Genomic DNA, 24,299 nt, shown 5'->3' with positions numbered 1-24,299 from the left:
TGACACGGAAAATGGTATAACGGATGCTACACGATGCGTGGTATAAGTATGTAAACTGTATTACGAATTGTAGTATAATTTGAATGTTTTAGTACAATATTTCGTTAGCAAACGTGAACGTCCAATATTTTCGCGATCATCTATCTATATATTTCAGGGAAAAAAAAATTCGTATGTGATTAAATATTTTTTAAGTCTTACGATTTTCTAAATTTAGCAAATACGAGAATCTCGTGCCAAAATAATACAACACACGTCAACAGCAATTTAATTTTATCTTCTTGTCCTTCGCAAAATAAATTAATCACGCATTTAAACTTCAAATTATTGAAAATTGCAGTATAGATACGAAACCGCGAAGTTATATGCATAATCCTTTCAAATAGTAATGAGCAATCTTTTTAAGGGCTATTTTTAGAGAGTCATTTTTTAGAAACAGGTAAAATCTTTAGGCCGTATAACGTTAATTTTGTTTATTTAAAATAGAAGACATAATTTTATATTTTCGATTATGAGTCGATAGATTGACACAAAAAAATTCATAAGTGCAGATTACACATCACTCTCTCTCTCTCTTTGCTTTAAAAGATATTGATAATTATATAATTATAATGAAAAGAAAGGATGCGACGTAAGTATTACATTTCAGTTATCATTTCAAACTCATATCTCGCGACACAAATCACTCGCAAAATGTAAACGTTAAAAATTATTCATCGGACGCTTCAAAGGTGAGAAGTGTCAAATAAATATCATATCGAATAAAATCACAAGACTTAAAAAAAAAACCTCAGTTGTGTAAGACATAAACAAACAATTTACAATGTCTCGTTAACGCAAATTCTGTAAGAATCAAAGATAGCAACTTACACGTTGTCTATTCTTCTCTTATATCTGGAATTCCGTAATGCACCACAATTAGAACGTATAATCACAATTTGCGATCTCTCTCTCTGAGAAATATACACTCGATAAAGAAAAGAAAAGAAAAAAGATATGTGTGTTACTGATCACAACATGCACAAATCTTTTCTTCCTCTATTTAGTGCGAGGTCTGTATGGCACCACGAAACCATGTGATGTGCTTGAACTACGAACGCGGAGTAGTTCTATGTATATATAACATTACGGTAGATGAGCCACCTCCAGCGTCCGCACACCGAGTGGGGAAAATGCCGCCCTTATAACGTCCCCTCCAACAGAGAGGTGGAGTCGGTAGCACGATGTTGCATAACATCATAGCCGTATAGTGAAACAATCCTGGTGGGAGACGGCAGGATCGGATTTACTTTTTTTGCAGCCTTAACCAAATGGCAACAGAGGTAGAAATTTTTTTTGAAAATTTCCTCAGCGAGTTTCCATCTAAAAAAATATAATACAATTGTGAACATTTGATCTTATGTATAGATTTTACTGCAAAAGATTTGAGAGAATAACAATCCTGTAAAAGGAATCAATTCATAATGATTCCTTTACAGTATTAACAAAGGAAATAATGAAAGCTTCTCCTACAAGCTTGTTTTTTATTCGCTAGCGTCTAAAATTTTAAAGCATCGAGGGATCGCTGGAGATCAAGCGAATAATTGGGTGACTTTAGCAGCGTTAAAAGAAGTTCTAAGACGCTGGAATCCCTCATTAGTCACGCTTTTATAAAGAGATAAACTTTTCATGAAGGTCTCCTAGATTTTAGGTACATTAAAATTGTATTATAGTATGTATTATATTCATATAAGAGGAGAGAGTTTATAATGTAGAAAGTTAGAGTGCTATATATATTAGGTATATGTAATATACGCTATAAAATAATATAAAAAGATTTTCAGAGACCATATGTGTGTCGTTTAGTTTTTACCCTTTTATACTCATTTTATTTTTTGTTTAATAAAAAAAGTATGATTCTTAATTTATTCTAAATACGTATCAACAATACATTTTAAGATAATTTATCTGTTATACTGCACATTTACGTATCTATTTTTTTCCTTAAAACAACTTTTGTTATCATTTTTGAGTCATCAATTTTGATGGCTTCATCATTATCACCTATAAATTATTTTTCCCTCGAAAACGGATAATCAAAAATTACTTTAATTTAAACATTAAAAAACTTGTATAAATTGCAAGATTCTCATGTTTTTTATTTGTATGATTTGGCTGAGAATATCGATCTTCCATTAATCGTTTTTTCCTCCCGAGTACTGTTTTGTACTGTAAAGTAGGACTGGTCTTCAGTAAAACTATAGAACATTTTTAGAACCGAAATTGGAACATTCTTTTTCGAAGGTGATTGCCGAGAGAGAATTGTTATGCGATTAATTTGAAAAACATATAATACCATAATCAGTTGTCGTGCAAGCATGATATGACGATAATACATACACAATCAAGTGTAAACTCTATCATATTTACTAAATAATACTAAAGTAAAGTTACTTATAGTAAATCAATATTTATTCAATAAAAAGGGAAGAGTTAAATTAATAATTTTTATATAAAAAAAAATAGACATATGTTTACATTTAGTAAATATTTACTAGACCATTCAAATAAATTTATTAAAATTGAAGATCCTCTTCGAGTTTGTCCGATCACCGATACCGATATATCGAGATAGATTTAACCGATTTTGCAAAATTCTTGTCCAAATCTCGCGTTCAGATCTTCCCCTATCTATAGTTACGTCAGTGTACGCGGTTGCGCACGTAGGAGAGGAGGGAGACAGATGAGGGGATCGGAGGGACAAGAGATAATTGGCGCGAACAGCTCGGCCAGATGCGGTCGCGATCATGCCGCTGATTAAACGGTTTGATTAAGCGACTAATTTACTCGCATGCGATGTAACGTTACTTTATGCGAAATCCATAGTCGTCCCCGATCAGCCGTATGTACGTTCTGCGCGGTTCGCAAATCACAGCAGCGTGGCGGCAAAATCACGACGGGATATCAAACGGGATATCAGTGGTTCATTCAACCGTTCTTTGAAAACGAGATAATAACGAGAAAATAACAAAAAGCGAGATATGAGAACAAAGTGTCGGCTCTATATTTGTTATAGAATTATTTTTTATTATCATTCAAATAGTTAATTTTTTTAATTACTTAATTATTAATACAATAATTAATAATGGACTCCTTATATTTCAATAAAGACGAAGAAAATTTAAATTTGTAGAAAAATTTAATAAAACATAAGATATATAGTTACATCGACCTTTGGACCATCCTCAATAAAACATTGACGTGGAATTTACAAGTAGTATCCGTCAGGTAGTAACAATTATCGGTCAAAGTTTCCATACGTGTTGGTAACAAAATTTTGTTATCTAAATATTAATTAAATTAATGTTTGAAAATATATTTAAATTGATTTACGTAATTGACCAAAACTTATATGCTTACCAAGCGGGTCCATGGAATACAAAAGAAAGATATATAATCACTTAATATTAATCTCCAATAATTAATATAGTAATAACCTCGTTAAATTTCAAAAATCTTAAGAGGGAAAATCTATAGACTCTGCCATGTTTTAAGTACGACAAAATACAGACGAAGCGCTAGAACAGACAGGAATGATATATGTGTAGTTAAAGATGTATCTTATTAATTCTTTTTATTTTCCGTAATTATATCTTTTTCGTATTTATTTAGATTTATACCATACCATAAATCAGAGTTGGGCATGTATTTAAAATACTTTTATTTAAAACACAGTTTTCGGAATAAAAGTAGATTTTATATTTTATATTTCAGCGATGTACATGAAAGTATTACATATTTTGTATTTAAAATTGAAAGCTCTATGTACTTCGTAATTTAAATAATAACAATCTTCAATATCTTAGTATTTAAAATACAAAATACTTTCAATCTTTCATTAATAATACTGAAATACAAAATATAAAATACTTTTATATACTTCCATAAAATATAAAATGCAAAATATTTTTATGTACGCCGTTCAAATACAAAATACACGATACAATTGTCTTACAATTATCATTTTCAAATAAAAGTATTTTAAATACATGCCCAACCCTGCCATAAATCTATACCATAAATTAATACAATTTGCTACTTTTACTTATTTCGTAGTGCTTTAGAAATAAGACTATTTGAAATGAACAACCATTACTAAAGTACAATATATAAATATCTATTTGGAGTACTTAAAAAAAACCTAAAGAAAATTGTCATGGTTATAAATACATAATTCTTTGTTGAAAAGGGACCATAACAAAACGTTGCATCACATGTTTCTCTCCTTCTCGAAAGCCGACTTTTATAAAGAATAAATATATGAATAAAGGTCTGACTAGAAAGAATTTTCTTACAAAAAAAAAAGGTTAGTTTTATTACTTTCAAGATTATGACGCTCATAACGAATAATGGTTGTACAGAACTACAGAAACAAGATCCATACTTATACCGAGATTTACACATTTAGAAACATCATTATTGTTGAGTTTAAAATAATGTCTGTGCATGGAAAATTTTTCGAGCAGCGCGTTCGATTTGCCGACGCGAGAAGCACTGATTTTCACGAATTCTCGAGCGAATTTATACGATCCTAGATACAGCCACAATACGGGATGTGCGATTAATTCGACACGCGCACGATTAAGCCAATTATTGGCGAATATCCGGAAATTAGCGTATCGATGCGCGCGTGCAACGGGGAAGAGTTTATTGGAACACGGTTTTATGGGCATTCTGATAGCGCTGCACGGCTGCAACGAGAGAATCGTGTAAATAGCATGCGAACCGATATGAGCAGTTATACAAGGCTTTCTAACGATAAATATTCTCGAATTAAAGGCATTATTGACATTCAGCGTAGCATGTCCGTTTAGCGCAGCTTCGTCTCAAAACCAGAGCCGTTTAAAACCGTTTTAAGTAATCTTAAAATGCAAATCCAGCTCAGTGAGTGATTTACGATATCTCTAGTCCCTCTTAAATATAACAATTGATTATGAGTGTGATCCGTGGAGTTAAGTTAATACATATATTAACAAATTTTTATCGAAATCGATGCATTATATATAAGAAGGACCCTATTCTGTAATCCCTAACGATGCAATTGTTATTGTTGTTAATAAAGAACTTTACTTATTCTGTAACAAAAGTAGCGATAAAATTGTCCTAAATTCGATATCTGTGCCTAGCTGTGTTGAGTTTATGAATAATTTTGTTGTAATTTTTTATTTTCATGTCACAGAATTAGTAAAGTTAAAAAAATCATTCAATAATAACATCATTATATGAATTATAAAATAGAGGAACCTAAGTTTAATAAAATAATTTCTCCAAAAGTGTGCGAAAGGCTGATTCTCGTCGGTCTAAGATCATCGCAAGAGCGATAAGAGAAGAAAACTGGAGCGCGTAAATACGTGCGCTCGTCATGTGGATATACTTGAAAAGAGTCTCGTTGAGAGAACGCTGTTTTCTTATCTTGGTCTCTTACGACTCGACAGATACTCGAGAGTGTCTTCCCCGTCGTCATCTTGACGAGTGCGCGGGTCCGGTAGGAACGCAGTAATCGAATATATACGTATACATGTATACAGCTGTCATTGTGCCGTGTCGATATTTTTAGGGCCGCATTAGCGTGCGTGCCACTGTTCGGCCCATTGTGCTGTGCCGTGTCGTCGAGAGCGGCGAGATGAAAGGCTCGCCGCCGTCCTCTATTGCTTTCCCGTCCCGAGGGATGGCAATCGAATCGACTCGTTTCAGTGTATCCACGATTCCAAATACTATAATTGGTGAATGTTATAAACTGGTATAATTTGTAAATTACAATATCATCTTTAAAAAAGGAGGACAATTATTATTTTGTGCGTTACTATTATAGAGTAATATTATAGTGCTAGTATAGAGTGCGGTTGCCTTTAATAGAAAACTATATTGCAAGATTCTTTAATTGATTGGTTCATGTCCGTTTCCATCAATGTATAATAGATATATCTTGGTTCAATTTACTAATTTTTTCTTAATTTTTAGAATTAGAAAAAAAACGGGCATTAATCACTTTGGATACAGTGAGAATCTAAAAATAAGAATCAATTATATTATAAATAATGTTACAACAGTTGCAAACTTGCTTTTTCTACTAAATGCAGAACGACGCGATTCCTATAGAAAGCTTGTTTTCTGTATAAAGACATTCGATATGTAATTAAATCTTATAATTGTATCTATTCTTCATTCTACGAATTAATTCGGACTTGTTTGTTCACAATTTAAAGTAAACGTCCGAGTGATCGTACACTTTAAATTTAGTATTATTAATCTGAAATGCTTTTTTATTACAACGTTATATAACTTGATTATATTCAAATATTTCAATTATATGTATATATATATATATATCATATATAATTAAAATAATATAATAAAATAAACAGTCTTATGTAAATGTCTGGACATACGTAAGTACATGCGGTCACTGGGACGTTCACTTAAATCACGTCAATGAAGGAGAATGTTCGAAAAAAATACTCGTGGATTTTTATCCATAAGATTTATGTTTTAGATATCTAATTTTATTTAACTCGGAAGTGCGGCCCACCATATCTAATTTTATTCAACAGGGAAGAACTAGGGAATTTTTATCCAAGATTAATGTTTTAGATACCTATAATTTTACTCAACCGTTCTTAAGATTCTTAAGACTTTCTTCCGTCATGGATTGGTGCGTTTTGACTAAGTAGGTAAATTTGAGAGCATCAGATAAGATAAACGTCCCAGTGACCGGACATGTATCTATGTTCGCACATTTACACAACTTTATTTATTTACATTATTATTATTATATAAGATTATTTTTTTTTATAAAGATTCTTTTTCACAATAGGAAGCCTTGGGCTTTTATGATAGCTCCTAATTTAGTACATTTAATTTATTTAAGATTTTATATATTATATATAATTACTAATAAAACTATTTTAATTAATTATCGAGATTTAAGTAACATTTTTTTATTTTCTCGTGTAATGTGACTTTAATAATGAACGATATAGGAAAGTTTAAAAGATCTAAATTAAATACTCTGAAAAGAGGATTGATTTAACCATCGTCGCGGATTTTAATGTCATCGTGAGTAATTTAATTTATTGTCCGACGAACGGGTGCGAGTCTATTGCCATATGTTAGCTTGTTACGAGGTTGCTCGCGTAGGGTTTGATCCCATCTCTATCCCCTCAGTTACGGCTCCACGATCCGTGACGCGTGCACGTAAACATATTATTGCCGTTCATATTTAGTGAGATCGTGTTAATTGGGAGAACAAAAAGAGTAGTCTACTGCTACATCCGCGCAGTAATCGCGCGTCGATATAGGGTCGAATTGATATACCTAACGACCATCATCGCTCTCGTCATTCATTGAGATTTTCGTGTCAAACGTCGACTTCGTTCGACGCATCACGCAATTTAATCATTCTTCCTTCAGTCAAGTAGATACATCTGGCTGCCAGCAATAACGATCCTCCCTCCTCTGGACGAGATACTCGACGATCAGACGATCGGTTTTTCTGCAACGGAACATTATCGGCAGAAAAGAAAACCAGATCGGAATCTCGGGATAGAGAATGAAGAATCGATTGTACGCGCTCGCAAATATTTCGATGAAGAAATGACTCGATGATTATATGTATATAAACACAACATGAAACTGCAAGTTGTCATATTGTGTGATTATACAAAGAATACATAAAAGTCATTAAAAATCAGAATAGCTTTGATTTTTAACGTCAATAACAACAGTTAAACTGCAATTAAATTAAAAAAAAATCATCATTTTGACTTTCTTTGGTATGATTTCTTCTTAGGGAGTTGATAGCGTAATTTACCATTATTTTTTATTGTTATGATTATACATTGAAGCTACACTAATGATCATTAACCAGGCATTTGCCAACATGTATGAGCATATTAGTTTTATAATTCTGCACTATAAAACAATATTACACTATCATTCAACTAAATCGGAACTAATAATATAAATATGATATTCAGGAATGTGGAGGGATGAGTAAGGCTAAGAGAATAAATTATAAATCAAATCGAGTCTCCTTCTTGACTATATTGTACACGCTAAAAAAAAAGGTGAAATAAATTCTATTTTATAAATATTATATTACAAGATAAAATATGTGCTAGATTGTTGCTCGTACATATTTTCAAAGTTTTCTCGTCACCAAATTCTACACTAAAGTAGTTTTCTTCAGGAATCCAAAAATTCCACAACCCTCGGGAACAATGTTGTTCCATTCGAGAATCGATTCGGCGAGGAAGAGATTTATGCGTGAAATAGCAAGTTTCCTGAAGTCTTTGCGCTCTCCCACGCTCCTAATTATAATATAATTTCCGCGCTAATGGCGTACCTGCTCATAGCCGCCATCATAACCCGCCGAAGTTTTGCGAAGCGAAAGAGGAGGAGGAGGATGGAGGAGAATGGAGGTTGGAGAAGGATAGATCGGGGTATGTATTCTCCGTGCGTAATACGGCGCCGAGTTCATAACCGAGTTAACGAAATCGGCTGCTCCGTTTATTCCGCCGGCGGGGGAATAACGACGCTAACCGTCGGGGAGAACGAGAAGCATGGGGGAAAGACGGGAGGTTCCGGGTGTTTTGATTAAATTAAGGGATGATCGCGCGAAATTAGAGACATTAAATTTCATTTTCTGGTTCGTCCCGGATTTGCCACGAAGAGTTTGGAAATTTTAGGACGTGTAGATGAAAAGAGAAACAGAAAGTTGTGAAAAAGAAGTCAGCTACGACAAATTTTAAAGCGATATACAACACGTTATTGTGTTACGTTCTGCCACTAATTTAAACGCTCGGCATTTCATATATGTAAAAATGGAATTGCCTGAAATTGTATAATTAGAAGAAAAATGGTTGATTGTTAAGAATAATAATTAAAAAAAATTGATTAAAATGTTACGCGCGCGATTACAATATTATATTTAATTGAAACATAACATATATAGAATTGTATACGTTATAAATGCGATGTCACATTTCTAATTTCCAAATCTGATTATCTATAAGATTTGTCTAAGACCGTGTGCTAAGTGCTTTAATGGCGATATTTGTGTTTTGATTGCGTCGTAAGTAAAATATCGTGTTAAGTAGAACCACGAAAGAAAGGAAGAGAGCCTCATTCGCATCTGCTCGTCACGATAAGCGATGCGAGAAAAACTTTTTCTTTACGGAAGTGTTCAACGAAGCGACACAACGCAACATGACTGTCGCTCCTTTTTTATGCTAGTGAGAATTAGAAAAAAAAATTAAAGGAGCAGGAAGCAGGAAGAGCGCTGAGCGGTCCTTGAAGTGCTTTTCGAAGTGATGCTCGATCGGTGAGAGAGAATCCTAGACAAGCTCTTGAGTGGCACGCCTAATTTCGTTCTAATTCCGGCACTTGTCACTCGTTTTAATTGCCGCTTAAGCACGGCGAAAGTGTCGGCTTTTTCTTTTCACGTGAGGAAAACCCGACGGAAGAGACGAAGGATATATAGTGAATGCGCTGCTCGGAGATCGCCAGTATCGTTAAACGATCGCTAAATTTTAGAGTCATGCGGTAATTAAAAATTATGACGGATCACCCTATTATTCTTGAAACAGGTCATAACTACAGTATATGAAACAGTATCTATATATAATTAATTTTCCAAGCTGTAACATATATGTATAATTAGGGATATATTATTTTATGCGAATATTACGTGGTGGAGATATAAGATCAGATTTTATCGATACGATAAAAAGGAATAAAACGAAATTGCAAAACGGTGGCAACGATGGGTATAGACACGGTTACTTAGAGAGTTCGTGAGAGTGAATATTTCAATCTGTTATACTCTTCCGCGCATATATACCTCCGAGGAGAAACGAGGTAAGAGATCGTTAAGGCGTTATAAGAGAAGATCGAGGAGCTCTGGCGGCGAAATTACATTTTTTAATTATAGTCGGAGCAAGTTCATAATTGGTGCTCACTACGCGGGGGATGAAACTTATTAGTCGGCAGGGCTTTACCGCTTCAGGGAATGTAACATGGCCACCTTGTGGAAGGATATCGCCGAGGTCGTTTGCCAGGGACGCAGCTTTTGCCCGGCAGCTTACGAACTTTCTGTGTCTTATTGTTTATTTATTTCATATAGTAAGCTGTGCATTGCCTATCTTATATTTATCTTTATTAGTTTAAGCATTTTTTCACATATTCTGCATGTATTAAATCATCTTTAAATGATTTATTGTACTACATATACAATTTATTTTGTTGCTTGTGCGTATCTGTTATAATTGTAAAGTTTTCTAATCGAGAAATTTTTCAGTTATATATAAAAAATTACTCGTCGGATATTCAAAGATAACAGTAAATATTTTTGTTACAACTTCCAAATAAAGATATTTCAAATAATATAAATAATAAAATTATTTACGGATTAAAAAATGTGGATTGCAAAATACATCCATTTATAAAATTGTAACATATACATGTAAACTTATGTTTACTTATTTATTTATTGTTGCGTGTGTTTTAAAATCCATTTAAACGTCGTTTATTGCCGTCATTTAAATGTTGGACATAAGAAAGAAAACATTGCTTTTCACTTTGACTAGCAGGAAATATAATAGTTACTTCCCCATGACTCACTAATGACTGAGATTATTCGTTCGTATACAAGTATGATCGGAGAAAATTTACAAGAATAGGAGCGTCCCTGACGCTAATCTCGAGTTAGATGGCAACATTTTCTTGTAGACGCCGAATATATACGAAGCGGCTCGCTACCTTGCTGTTACACAGCGCTTCGAGTAAGTATACAATACCTGCGCGGTACATTTGTGTACCGGCATCCTACAGCGACGTTCAAGAAAAATTATCGACCTGAAACCTAATGCACCATGAAAACAGAGGCTGTACAATAAGAAACTGCGTGACGTACACTCGCTATATTTAATAGAATAATTTACACATATTTGTAGTTAAAATAGTTAAAATTCATTAATTTCTGTCCCTATTGTTTGCGGTATAAGCTTTTCATCGTGCAAGCCTATATATTTCTATGACAAGTATGCGTGAAGGATATGCATTTCTTTCATTGATCAAAGAATCCATTGTTAAATAAATACAACAATGCGGTGACACACAGAGAGCGTAACAAGAGTCAACGTGACGGATATCTGCTCTCTATGACCTAGCCTGTATAAATGTATATATAATGTATACGTATGTATTTGCGTATATGTATATGCTTGCGCACATACGGACACATATATATTCTGTGTATATATATACTCGTGTAGATTCTCCTATCCAGCGTGTCTACTGCTCGAGGGGATATCGCCGGGGAAGGATCGAGAATTGGAAGGGGGAGGTTCTCTCTCTCTCTCTTTCTCTTCAGCGTAAGGTGGTAGGTGGCAATAAGGCACTGGGCACCGCGCTGTTACGACCTCTGATCTGGCGAGCACGTCGGTATATGTATGTGTGAACACGAGATCCCCGGCAACACGGAAAATACCCGTTAAACTCGCGATCGCGACGAGCCCGCGTAAACGTAGGTGCATCCATAACGATGTGTTCTCTTCATTGCGTAATTACAAATAAAGAATCGCGACGATCTCGTAAAGACGATCTTTTGTAAACCATTATATACTATCAAGCATGTGGTTTAAATTTTCAAAGTCATATATAAAGTAATTTTGTTGAAAGAATTAGACACACAGTTCCAATTAACTGTACGCTAATTAACGCTTGTCTGTCGAATCAAAGCTGAAGTAGTAATAATCATAAATTAGTTGACAAAACATTTAATGTGATTGAGGATCTTAAAATCTGTACATAATTTGTTGTGAAGAATACTACTCGTCCAGCTAGGATTCGAAACCGGATCTCCTCTATTCCAGGTGTTCTCCCAGTAGTTAACATTATATGTAGATAAAATATCTTTTTCAGACGACGTAAACAATATCAAGTGAAAATCGACCGATGAGATTAAACGCTGTACAGAGTTATACTGCTATTGGACAACAATTATTCATTGTAATATCAATCGTGGATAATTTAAAATAATGAATAAATATATATCAAGTGAGAATAAGAATTGAAACTAGAGACAATAAAGAAATGTTGGCGCTATAATTCGATTTATTATTCCGATATACCCGCGGTGTCTTATTTAAATAATCTGATTTCTTCATTACGACGAATAATTCGCAAATCGCTTCCTTGACTCTCCTTCGAGATGATACCTATACCTATCTCGTTAGAGAAGAGATGGCTCAACGATTAACAAAGTGCGAGGGTTAAATGTCTGCACAGTCGGGAACTTAATTGATAGGAGCGGAAGGATTAATTTTGAATCCGATCTGCGCGCCGCTTCAAAGATCGGCCCCGCGCGCTACGTTACGCGTGGTACATATTGTACATAACGCGTATATAACGCCGAAACATCCAGCGGCCATCATGGCTCTGGTCTCTCTCGCTTATCGGCGCGGAGAGAGAGGAGGGATGTGTCGGGTCGATACTCGGAATTGTGAAGCGTGTACCCCACCGGACGGCACTGGCGTGGAGGGGACGAAAGAGGGAGCTCGTTCACCACCTCCTTGTTTCGGTCCTCGCCGACGATTGGTCGTGGCAGCGTAGCGCGTCATTGGGTAGAAGCTGCCGCTGTTGGATGAAAAAGGACGAAAGGTTCTAAGAATATACCTGTCGCGCACGTAGAGGGAGGGCCGAGGAAAGAGAAAAGGGAGGGTGAGACTGAGATTAAGGGCGAGCAGGGACCATAAGCGGACAAATCGGACCCTTTCGTTTCGACTTCGGTATCATTCGGCCCGTGCATACATACTCTTGCGACCTGTTTCACCATTGCGGTGTTAAGTCGGATGGACTTAGATAGATCGTCGGGCATCGTTCAATGTCCGCCGCATCGTTAGACGAAGGTATAACAATCAAGGCGTTATTATAGTCTACTTCGCGATGAGTTGTTTCGTACGTGTCAGTCGGATGCTCTTAACAGGCAGAACATGACAATTAAAAAAACATCGAAACTGACGAAAATGTATTCATTGATAATCTAACGAAGCTGCGTTGGGGTAAAAATGTATATTCAATAATTTAAGACTTTAAAATAATGAATATCGACTTCGAATTAAATAAATGATCAAATTATTTAATTCTATTTCACTGTATATGATAATTTCCATATCTATAGTTTGTATTTTTTATAACTTGATAGGTACTCCCTAAATTTCTTTAGAGTGGAATCTTACTCTAAAGAATAAAAAATAAATCAGTCTTGAAAAAAAGAGTGGCTCAATTTTCAATCTTTTAGATTCACTCTGAAAGTTTCGAGAGTATGCGATATACATATATTTTTAAGTTTGAGAAATATGAATGAATTAATCGCGATTGATTATTTTCGAAAATTTTACCTCGCTCCTGAAAAGCTACGCAGCGGGACTTTCGTAAATATATTTAGTGCGCAAGAGAGTACCGTATTGTCTTGATGCAGTAGTTCAGTAGCGATCGAGTCAAGCGACAAAGAGAGGGTTCCACTTCACCACCTCTCGCTTCGTTTCTCGTCGATGATTGGCGGTAGAGGAGGAAAGAATCGTGGCGACGACGACGACGACGACAACAAAAGTGGTGGTGGAAAAAGAGTGTCGTAGTGGGGAGACATAGGTACACGCGCCAAGATACATGGTCGGATAAAAAGGACAGAAAATCTTTCCTTTGCAACCCCTTTTCCGAGAACGCAACGTGAGTCGTGAAATGCTATCATCAAGCATTCATAACGTGCAGCAACGTATTTGTCAAGGGGACTTCCTTCGGTTACTTCTTTTTCTCTCATTGGAGAAGCCGCGAGAACCTTATTCTCTCTCGTGAAAGAAGTACGCGTGTAACAATTACGACGTTAAAGATCGAATGCGCCTGTAAAAAATTAATTAATATTCAAATGAAGACACCACAAGTGTTTAATAATTATAGGTATATTTCGCTTTCATGAAAAGAAAAACTTTTAGGAAGAGAGTCAAACAAATTTTATTTTCTTATGATTAGTTATAAAAAATTATTTAAAAGATTAAAATATTATTCATATAACATACTTAAAGGACACTACATTAATTATGCATTGTGCATATAAATTAAGGCACAGTTACCAAAAATGTATAATTTAGCAGATAAAGATATTATATTATATACTTTCCAATTCGATTAGATCTAAAATAGTATTTTCCAAATAGTGCTACAACAAAATGTCTGTCCAATTTTTATGGTTTTATTGTGTAAGAAACTTTTTATCAGCATCTCATAATTCACAAAATATTATACCTAGTTTCAGCCAGTTTGACTTGTAAAAATTTCGTATCATTTGAATGACTAAGCGTTCTCGGAAACAAAGAGTGTAATTTATATATATATAAATTATTACCTAAGCCGATATCGAACATTCATTTCCGAAGTTTCTGTGCAGATTCGAGTCTATACTTCAAACCTATTTAGAAATATCAATGACGTTTCTTGAAGCAGGACCCAAAGTTTTATCTGATTAAATTAGTTTTTAAATTAAAATTTGTAAAGTTATAGTTAATCTCGTTTTTTAGATATTATTTCTTATTAGATAAATTTTCTCTCAGCAAGGGTACTACATATTTTTGGAAAACTTCATTATTGTATATATCTTATACTTTCTAAAGATAATAGTAGCAAGAAAAATGAGAATAAGAACTAGAAGTTAAGGAAATGAAAAATTGTTAACACCCGAGAAAGTTTCCCGAGGACAAGAGTGAGACATTTTGAACAATGTAATGTAATCCTCTGATAGCTGTCGGCATTTTCAAATAATAAAATTGGTTTTACGTAATTTCTCCAGAAATAATACTTGCAACGTAACAAGAGGCAAAGAAATTAAAGGACGATAAAAGAAATAATCAAAGTTCTTTAATTGTGTCAACTCTTATTAGGTATATTTTCGAATTTTACTGTGTTATAGTATAAATAGTTATGTCTTGTAAGTTTCTACAATCAGAGCACTATATAGTAAAAATTTAAAAGAATTCATTATTTCCATCATACTTTTTTCTCTTTCACCCCCTCCCTCCTCCTTTTCTCTCTTACACTTTTCTCTTGATTATTGATTATCGATACAAAGATTAATATTTTAATGTTGCGAATGAATCGTTATTTTTACTTAGAAAACAGAGAAAATTCCACGAGTAAGTGAATGAGAGAGAAGGAAAGAGGGAAGCACACAGGAGAAGATATCTTATAAAAAGAAATCTTATAAAATATAGTGATGTGCGACAAGAAATAATTAAGATACCACAAATAGATTGTGAGTGGTCTCACTGTTCGCGTACATTATAGGTACACCAGCGCGTGAATTTCGGGGGATCACGCGGGGATAAGGAATAGAGAACGTGGAGTGGAGAGAGTCCCGTGCGTCGAACGTCTAAACTGATAGATTAATCGCGGGATCCCAACAAATAATTTTCCAAAACCAGCCGACGATTACGGCGTCCGATGGTGCTCGCGACGGGGTGTATACATTCGATCGTGCATGAAAGAGAGCAACAGCACGCGCGGCACGTGCTGACATATGGGTTTCCGGGGCTTTGCTTGTCTGGTCTAGTCGCGGCCGGGGTCTTTGTGCGGGGGTGGTAAATGGGATGTCATCGTGTTAAATGGCCCCTGATGCCCAACGACAGCCTCGGTCCATTGAAAAGCGCCGGACCGCGGGCCAATTCTTGCGGCTAATTCACGCCGTTTATACGTTTAATTGCCCTTGCCGAGCCACCTGGACCACCGTGCGCGCGAGAACATTAGGAACGAGATTCGATCCGAGTCCGTTTAACGGGCGCGTTTAGCATGTGCCGTTTCGCGACGAGCCTCTCTCCCTCGCTCTCTTTCTCGTCGTGGAGTTATTGATTTACGAAAGAGCGCCTCATCTTTCCGGTATACGTGCACATCAACGCACTCGGATGTATTTAAGATTGCCAGACAATATACGTATATAAGTTGCGACGTTTTATACATATAGCTCTTAGCCACGAAGCAGCAATAATGGCGCAACACCAATCCCGCGTTAACAACGTACTTATAACTGTCTTTGTTTTTTTTTTAAGATTTTTCGAAAAAATGATTTTTTTTTTAAATTTTTCATCGAAAGTCATTAACTTCTTCAGACCCTGTGTGTACGTTAATTGTAATGTACGTAACATTGTGCATGTAAAACAATGTATATGTTAAAAGAATAGTCAGCATTTTGAAAAAAATTAATCGTTTAGTATAAATGACTAATTATTATAGTGCTTGAATTGAATTAAAAAAAAAAAGGTTAACATGGTTTCATTAAAATCAAATCTGAAAGGATTAACGCAATTGCAGTTATAATCTTGAATTTACTTCGCTGAAGTAAACCGAATTAAGGAGAAAAATAATCAGTAATTCCCTCGAAACATTTCTCGTATCGTTCTGATCTACCTGCTTCGTTAAAAAGACGCGCGGGATAGAAACGTGTATACTTAATATTGCTCTATAGTTTTAATATTTCAAAGATAATGTAACGAAAGAAAAAAGCGCACGCGTGTCCGGAATTAATTCCCACTGCTAGTAGGAGGAAACGATGCACGCTTCTCGTCAAAGTGTCGTCGTTATCAATGTCCTGCTCGTTTCCTCGCTTGACGGGTCGTAAATCGCGGTATCGACGGTTCGCACAAGAGTGAGAAAAAAAGGGCGACGTGACCGAGAACGTTGACGGAAAAAGGAGAGAAATTGATGAAGCACCGAAACTTCGTGTGGGGGTTTTCCGGAAAGGAAATCTTTGTAACCGAAAAATGTGCACGAGTGAAGCTATAAAGGTGGCTGTGAAATGTTTTCCATTTAAAAAAAAAACGACCGATCGTTAAAAGAGAAAAGGTCAAGAGAAAAGTGAAGATAAGACACATCGGTAAATCTGAAAGCGATTCTATTGAGATATTTTATTTCATATCACTGTAATTATATCATAGAAGGATTTGTATATATTTCTATTTAAATTTATCTGTGATTCATCTTTTTTCATTTCTTTTAAATTATGAATCAATAAATTTGCATGAAAAGTATTATTCTACCAAAAAGAATCCGTACGTATAGTTATGTTTATCGAGAAATAGTTTAGTCTATCGTTTGTTCTATGATAAGTAGATCGAGTTCCAGAATTGTATAAATGGTAAAAAAAAATAATACGAAATAAAAAGTAATATATTATTCAAATAAACTACAATATTTGTTTATTACACAGTGTACGAATTTTGTTAATTATTAACAAAAGCAGAAGAAAATGTAAATCATGGCAGCATTGACTGATTAAACACATCGAGGATAGATAGCACTAATAATATCGATAAAATCAGGTACGGAATAAGCAAGTAATTAACGAGACGAAGAAAAGAAATAAGCGAAAAAAAGAGAAAGAGAAAAATGGTGGACAGGCTGCCTCGGTTGCGATCTCCAGGAAAATGAACGCCATAAATAAAGTCGGCCGGCCAATAATTCCGTCGCGATCGAGCGACGAGAGTTTTTCATCGGTCCACGCGCGAGAAAGAGCGGCGGTGGAAGAGCAGGAGGAGGCAGAGAGGAGGAGGATGAGGAAAAGCGGAAACGCGCGGCACAGGAGGGTGGACTGGGTGGCGTTCGGGCAGTTTGTAATCAAATTGAAAATTCCCAGCGCGGAGGAGGCCGATGAAAGAGTAACCAACGGACGCGATCGAAACGGGTCGTCCACGGGTCGCCGTCACGAGACGACGGATAAACGGAGTATATCTCGCGCCGCTTCTCCATGGAGCCGCGCGTTACCTAACTTCCATTCTCTCTCTCTCTCTCTCTCTCTCCCTCCCCCCCCCCCTTCCTTCTCCTCTCGTCCACGACCACCCTCGCTCGCTCTGGATTTCCCTGGGGGGCGGTGGCCGCCGATGGGGGCCGTCGGGCAAAAAGTTCGTGCGAGCAATTCAGCATCGCCGAGGTTCCATTAGAGACACGCACGCAGGGATTGAAGCTGATATAATTTCGATAAATTCACCGATTTCGACGCTATAATCGCGCAGAAATGATCCTCATATTTATTCCTATTATTACGGATACATTCCTGCGTTTACAATGGAGATCACACGCGGAATATAATTACATCCAGTGAAATATGTATAGTATGAGTACGCACAAGTATATAATTAACTTTTCTCTTGCAATAAAAGGGGTCTTTTGAGGAATAACCAATTTCTTGATTGAATTTTAAGAATTTTAAGAAAATGAATACATAACGGGATTAGGTATCGTCTCCTGAGAAAACTTAGTGTAATATCCTTGTTATTTGGCTCTTGTTATGAGAGATAAAAGCTTGTTAAAGATTTTACAAGTATACAAGAATTTCAGATTTTTATACAGTCTGGAATAATTAAAAAGCTACAGTGACAACCTCAACAATCCAGATTGCAAACTATAATCCACAAAAATTTTATATTGCTCGTGAATGATGTTTCAAAATTACAAGTATGTTAGCATCATATTAAAATTTATTCTGCAAATATATTCAATAAATAAAGAAATTAGAGCAGAGATCTTTTCAATAAATAAATTCCAGAATCCAGTTTCTATTCATTTAAGAATCAAATGAGTGGTGTCATCTAATGAGAAAAGTACCATTTGGTAATTAAAATGTCAATATCTTTCAGATAAAGTTAGTTACTTTACCGACCGTCTACTATTTGGTAATTGAAATGTCAATATATCTTTCAGATAAAGTTAGTTACTTTACCGACCGCCTATAATTTTAAAGTTATATATAAAAAATTCATATAAATTCAAAATATATTTTTTAATTATATTTCTAGGAATTCATTCAATTTTAAATTGGAATAATTCAGAATAAATAATTAGAATCTCAAAAATTGTCAAAGTATTAGGAGAATATAACGGACAAAGGAAAATTGTACAATCTAAAATTTAAAAGTTTTCTTAGTGTATTTCTAAGAATTTTCTATATTTCCAAAAAATTTTTTAAGAGTAAAAAATAAACTAATAGACATAAATTAAAAATATGTATTGATATTTTCATTGAAGTCTTATACTATACAATATTTTATGATGTATATTGCATACCTGTTTATGAGAAAGAATCATATTTATAATATTTATTTTAATAATGACCACTTAAGTTGTTCTTTAGCTGACTGCAATACCTAGAACAAAAAACAATTCTTGTCAAATGTGTGAATCAAAATTGTAACTTGTAATTTAAGAAAAAAATAAACTATATTAGAATAAAGTATACCTGTGCTACTGTTTGTTCTCCAAGTGGAATGTCATCGGTTCGCAGTGCTACCCTCTGCACTACACTCGTCGCGTCCGCATCCAAAATTATACTAGAATGATAAAAATTAGCTTACTGTTTTTCACACACATTAGATTGAAAACTAACCAAATTCTTCTATTTACCCGCCATCACAAATTTCATCCATCGCTAGCATTACTATATCCAAGCTATCCAATACCGCTCTCTTTTCCACATTCTTTCTGAGGATTTGACTAACCGAGTCATATAGACAGTTTAAAACACTCATTAAGATCAACTGAAACAAGCCCAGGAAATTAATGCCCCATGATAATATTTGGAGTTGACAGTTGTGTAATTATACAAACTTCGTTTTCATGTGAGCTGCCCATCACATAGAAAAACAAATCAACATTGCTTCTGTAGACACAAGTCAAACCATCCAACATGATGATCTCTGCATTTGCTCGGTGTGTTTTACAAAACAGATTTTTCTCAAAAGCTTTTTGCTCCTTTGATGTTGGAAACACATTTTTATCATAGTACTTTGCCAATATCCTGTTGCCATCATTATCAAGGATGGCCATTCCTTTCACTGTATATAATGAAGGCTCCTAAAATCATTTTTTACAATCAATTTTGTAAATAAAATTACACATATCTATACAGATGTGACTATAGTAGAATATCTAACAGAATACATATGTAGTGCAATATTTTGATTAATTATATTAAGCAGTGAGATTTCATATGAATGTTTTTTTTTCTTTTCTCTTGTTATGTCAAGAATGATGCAAAAAACCGATGGGGTAAATTAAAAAACACAAATCAATTTTACCATGTAACTCATTAGAAGAAATTAAATTAGGATGTTAGGAATAGGTTCGTTGTGCCACGTTTAGGTTATGTCATGCAATTTGAGTTGTTTACTGCGATTTTTTTTACGCAAATATACTACAAATATTTTTATCATAAATATATGCTTCAAGATTTTTTAATTTATAGCAAAATAATTGATATTCATCTTAAAACCTACCAATAATTGACCGTCCATGTTTACGTCAAATAGCTGATTTTGACGTGTCCAGCAAAGTGTTGCTAACTGCTTAAATATAATTTCCCTAGAATGCTCCTAGGGAGAAAAAAATTTAACTACAACACTGGATTACTTATTTTTTATAATAAAAATTTTCATAAATCTTATTTAAATTCTTTTAAATATTTTAACAATATTATATTTTTTAATATTAGATATTATAATATTCATTATTTAATATTATTATAATAAGCATTAAAATTTTATATATATATATATATATATAATTAAATTTTATTAGATGTCTATAACTTTATATCAGAAATATAAGAAATTATATTTATACATATATGTACATGTGTAGCAATTATTAATTAGAAATACGGTGTCATTCTTTACTTTAGTTGTAGAAACAGGCACGAGACATATTTCTTTTCGACAAACACTAATCCTTCTTTAGAATCTTTGTAAATTTGCGGAAGAATTCTGGTCCGTTCCAATAACCTCTGCATGTAAAAACTATATGTAGTAATATGTACAAAAATTTAGCTAAAGATTGCACATGCATATACACTCGTAATGTCTATTATCTAAATTATCTCACCTCAACATCAAATGCCAATATATGAATGGGAACAAATATTTCTTTAACAAAAACATAATGTAAAATTCTTTGCCTTGATTCACTGGGAAAGTCTCCTTTGGTTGTAAATTATAGTCAAATTCTGCTAGAATGCACTTGCCATAACCGGTAACTAATGGACATGATGCGTAACCATCATAAGCCATCATCATTGGTTTGCCAGCCAAATCATCCAATATATTTTGATACAACACTTTTCCCTGTGCGGCTGTTTAACAGACGTGATATAAGTAATCACTTTTTATTATTCCTTAAATTTAAAATATTTTCTTTCTCTACCTATTGCAGCCATTGTCTTAGAATTTGGTGTACTTGTGCAATCGCCTATGCCAAATATATTTAGATATTTCATATGTCGCAGCGTTTTAGGATCAACACAGAGAAATCCGGCTTCGTTAGTCAACGCTGGATGTTTTTTCAAAACTGCAGGCGGTCCCATTGGAGGTGTTACATGGAGGAGAGAATACTAGTACAATATAACAAGAACGTTAAATTTATGGATAATAATTAATCCTTCTTTCTCATAGATAAAACATACTTCTTGTACTAATGTCTCTCCTGGCGAGTTTAGTTTTTCAAACGTGGCCTGTCGTTTGCTCGGATCTATCTTTATCAGATTAGTTTGAAGATTGACAGTGATGTCTCTCTGCTTACACACGTCCCAGAGGGAATCGGCGTATTTCTTAACTCCGAATATAACTGGCAACGCAGTGTTATATACGACGTCGATGTTATTTCGCAATTTGTGCTTTAAGTAAGAAATAAACAATTAATTGAAAATTCTCCTTTTGCAAGTTAACATATAATAATTGTACAGGCATACATTGCGATAGTAGTCTTCGGCAATATAGGCGATCTTTTGAGGTGCACCTGGACATTTGACCGGAGTATTTGGTAACGTGAATATTGCAGTTCCTTGTCCAGCGTTTTTTATTTTTTCATAAACGTGAGGTACAGTATCAGGTCCATAAATAGAACATACTTGAGTATCAGGATCATATACGCTGTCCAACAGGCCTGGAATCTGTGAAAAATATTTTTATATCGTTTTGTACATTATACAAATTCAATTCAGTTATTATCAGATATCTCACTTTGTCCCAATACAATTGCAAACCAAGTGCAACAATCATAATGTCATATTGTATAGTATCTCCATGATGTGTTGACACTTTGTTAACATCTGGTTGAAATTCAACGACAGAGGTTTTCAACCATTTCACTTTCTTTGGCAAAACATCTTTCATATACTTTTTCGATGATGCATAAGAACTGATACCACCGCCAACCAAAGTAAACAAGGGTTGATAATAATGTACCTATAAAATTATTTTAAATTTATTGTTGAATAAGTAATAAAAATATATAACGCAATTTTGACCTATTACTTACATCGTTGGGTTCCAGCACGATAACTTGCTCTGGATCATTTACTTTTCTTGACAGTTTTGCAGCCATCGAACAGCCGGCAGTACCGCCTCCAACCACCAGAATTTTACAGCTAATGTAAAGATTTGAGTATGTTAAACTTAAATAAAGTATTCATAGTAAATTTTTACATTTAAGATTGTTTAAATAATCTTCAGTTGTGAAACAATTGGAGAGTTGTATTAGCATTTTAAGACATTACTTAAGACAATCTTAAAATAAGAACAGAGACTATAAATACCTGTCTTAACTAAGAGTAATTTATTTTTTCTCATTGTCAGTTAAATATAAATTCTACTTACAAATGATGGATCTGTTTATATTTATTTCTAGGCCATATACTCTTTGACAACAACGTAAGATCATGAGACAACAATAGACGAGACATGATATATCCTAAAAGTCAACTATGATTCTATATGGAGAGAAGCAAGTGCAATTCGAGTGCCTGTAAAAAATTTGTTCAGGATGCAAAATGTGCGAAACGTGATAAAAAAAAACATTAACTCGAAGCCAGCAGGCTAATTTACGATTCGAGATATCCATACCTTGTTTATATACAGACGAATCTATCGTTTTAGGTTAATTTCTTATATCTGTTCGAGCTCGTCACTCATTTCCATCTCGTACGTGATATCGGGAGCCACTCGAGAAAAAAAATTAATCGAAAATCATAGCCTCGAAGGTACACCGTCCACGTTGCAATCCTTTGCGTACGTGACGTCCAGTTCATCATCACGACGAGCGAAAATTTTTTCGACCTTGAAGGACCTCCTCTCGCATAAAGACGGATTCATCGATGTAGATACGGGACCTTCGAGGGCCCTTTAAAGATCGAACGATGCAAAGGAAAAAGAGGTACGTGCATAAATTGATAATATTTGATTAGTGAAATTTTTTAATGTCGAATAATTCGCGCGTGTATATATATATATATATATATATATATATAAAAAATATAACTTCTCTTCGTTAGTTAATAAATATCTTTTGAAAAAAATATGCTTATTTATATACTAACATTAATTATGATAGATATGTCATGAGATATACATATATATATGGATTATTATTATTATAATACTTGTTTTGTGAATATTTTTAAAATAGAGAACGCTCTTGTGCCAACTGTGAATAAACCGTAACATTCAAATTCCAAATTAAATGTCAAAATCAAATTTATGGCACTTTAATATGAATATCGATCTGAAGAAACTTTAAAACTACATTTATTTAACATTATAAGTATATTTGAAAACTTTAAAAGGATTTGGAGTCTTTGGTACCATATTATAGATCCGGCACTGCTGTAGCATAGCAATTGATAACAGCTCGAAATTTGAATCTTTATCGAGATTAATCGAGATTCTAATCGAGGTACTACGTCTATATCGCGATTAATTGATCGCGTAAGTAAAAGAGATAGATCTTGTTTAAATAATTCTTTCTTTATATCAAAAACAATTTTTGAGTGCTGCCTTAAATTTGAAAAATACGATGCAATTTAACCAGACTTTGGACCGACGCCAAATTTTGAATCGAATCAAACTCTCATTTATACTGGCTAAATATTCACGTGTCATAATTTCATTTAATGCGATACACGTTAAAAAACAAATGACTTCGCCGTATTACTTTTCTGAAATTTCGATTGTCACGGGGATAGTATCCTATAAGGCGTCACTTAGCAGTAAAGTATAGCCTGCATCTATGGGATAAAGAAAAACGCCACTATATCTGCCTTAGCGATAAAGAATGTGCTCTTTTTATTAAATTTTCATCATTTTCAACTACACAGAAACAAACAGCATATGGGATAATTAAACGACTGTACAAACGCGCGAAAACCTATTTCAGGTTTGCGTCGCTATTATTCA

General features: G+C 34.3%; 2 protein-coding genes across 4 annotated transcripts; both read right to left on the bottom strand.

Moving 5' to 3' along the window:
- Positions 1 to 19,111: 19,111 nt before the first annotated feature.
- On the bottom strand, positions 19,112 to 20,432 carry zetaCOP (COPI coat complex subunit zeta). The gene is made up of 5 exons (XM_018546501.1): positions 20,352 to 20,432; positions 19,684 to 19,929; positions 19,480 to 19,613; positions 19,316 to 19,406; positions 19,112 to 19,223 (listed from the first exon to the last, which is right to left on the bottom strand). The coding sequence occupies exons 1-5, from the start codon at positions 20,367 to 20,369 to the stop codon at positions 19,176 to 19,178; spliced, it is 537 nt and encodes a 178-aa protein (XP_018402003.1). The 5' UTR covers positions 20,370 to 20,432; the 3' UTR covers positions 19,112 to 19,175.
- Positions 20,378 to 23,157, bottom strand: Sqor (Sulfide quinone oxidoreductase). Of its 3 annotated transcripts, none has more exons than XM_018546499.1 (9): positions 22,725 to 22,810; positions 22,387 to 22,495; positions 22,089 to 22,313; positions 21,818 to 22,018; positions 21,533 to 21,742; positions 21,274 to 21,460; positions 20,956 to 21,202; positions 20,751 to 20,857; positions 20,378 to 20,447 (listed from the first exon to the last, which is right to left on the bottom strand). In XM_018546499.1, the coding sequence occupies exons 1-8, from the start codon at positions 22,808 to 22,810 to the stop codon at positions 20,797 to 20,799; spliced, it is 1,326 nt and encodes a 441-aa protein (XP_018402001.1). In that variant the 3' UTR covers positions 20,378 to 20,447; positions 20,751 to 20,796. The 3 variants fall into 3 exon arrangements, with proteins under 3 accessions (XP_018402001.1, XP_018402000.1, XP_018401999.1); XM_018546497.1 differs by lacking the exon at positions 20,378 to 20,447 and adding an exon at positions 22,971 to 23,157 and having other exon boundaries at positions 20,797 to 20,857; positions 22,725 to 22,870; XM_018546498.1 differs by lacking the exon at positions 20,378 to 20,447 and having other exon boundaries at positions 20,718 to 20,857.
- Positions 23,158 to 24,299: the final 1,142 nt, after the last annotated feature.

The sequence above is a fragment of the Cyphomyrmex costatus genome, unplaced genomic scaffold, assembly GCF_001594065.2.
Source record: "Cyphomyrmex costatus isolate MS0001 unplaced genomic scaffold, Ccosl1.0 scaffold55, whole genome shotgun sequence".
NCBI classification, from domain to species: domain Eukaryota; kingdom Metazoa; phylum Arthropoda; class Insecta; order Hymenoptera; family Formicidae; genus Cyphomyrmex; species Cyphomyrmex costatus.
The sequence above is the reverse complement of the archived record's forward strand: the minus strand, read 5'-3'. Positions and strand labels throughout refer to the sequence as shown.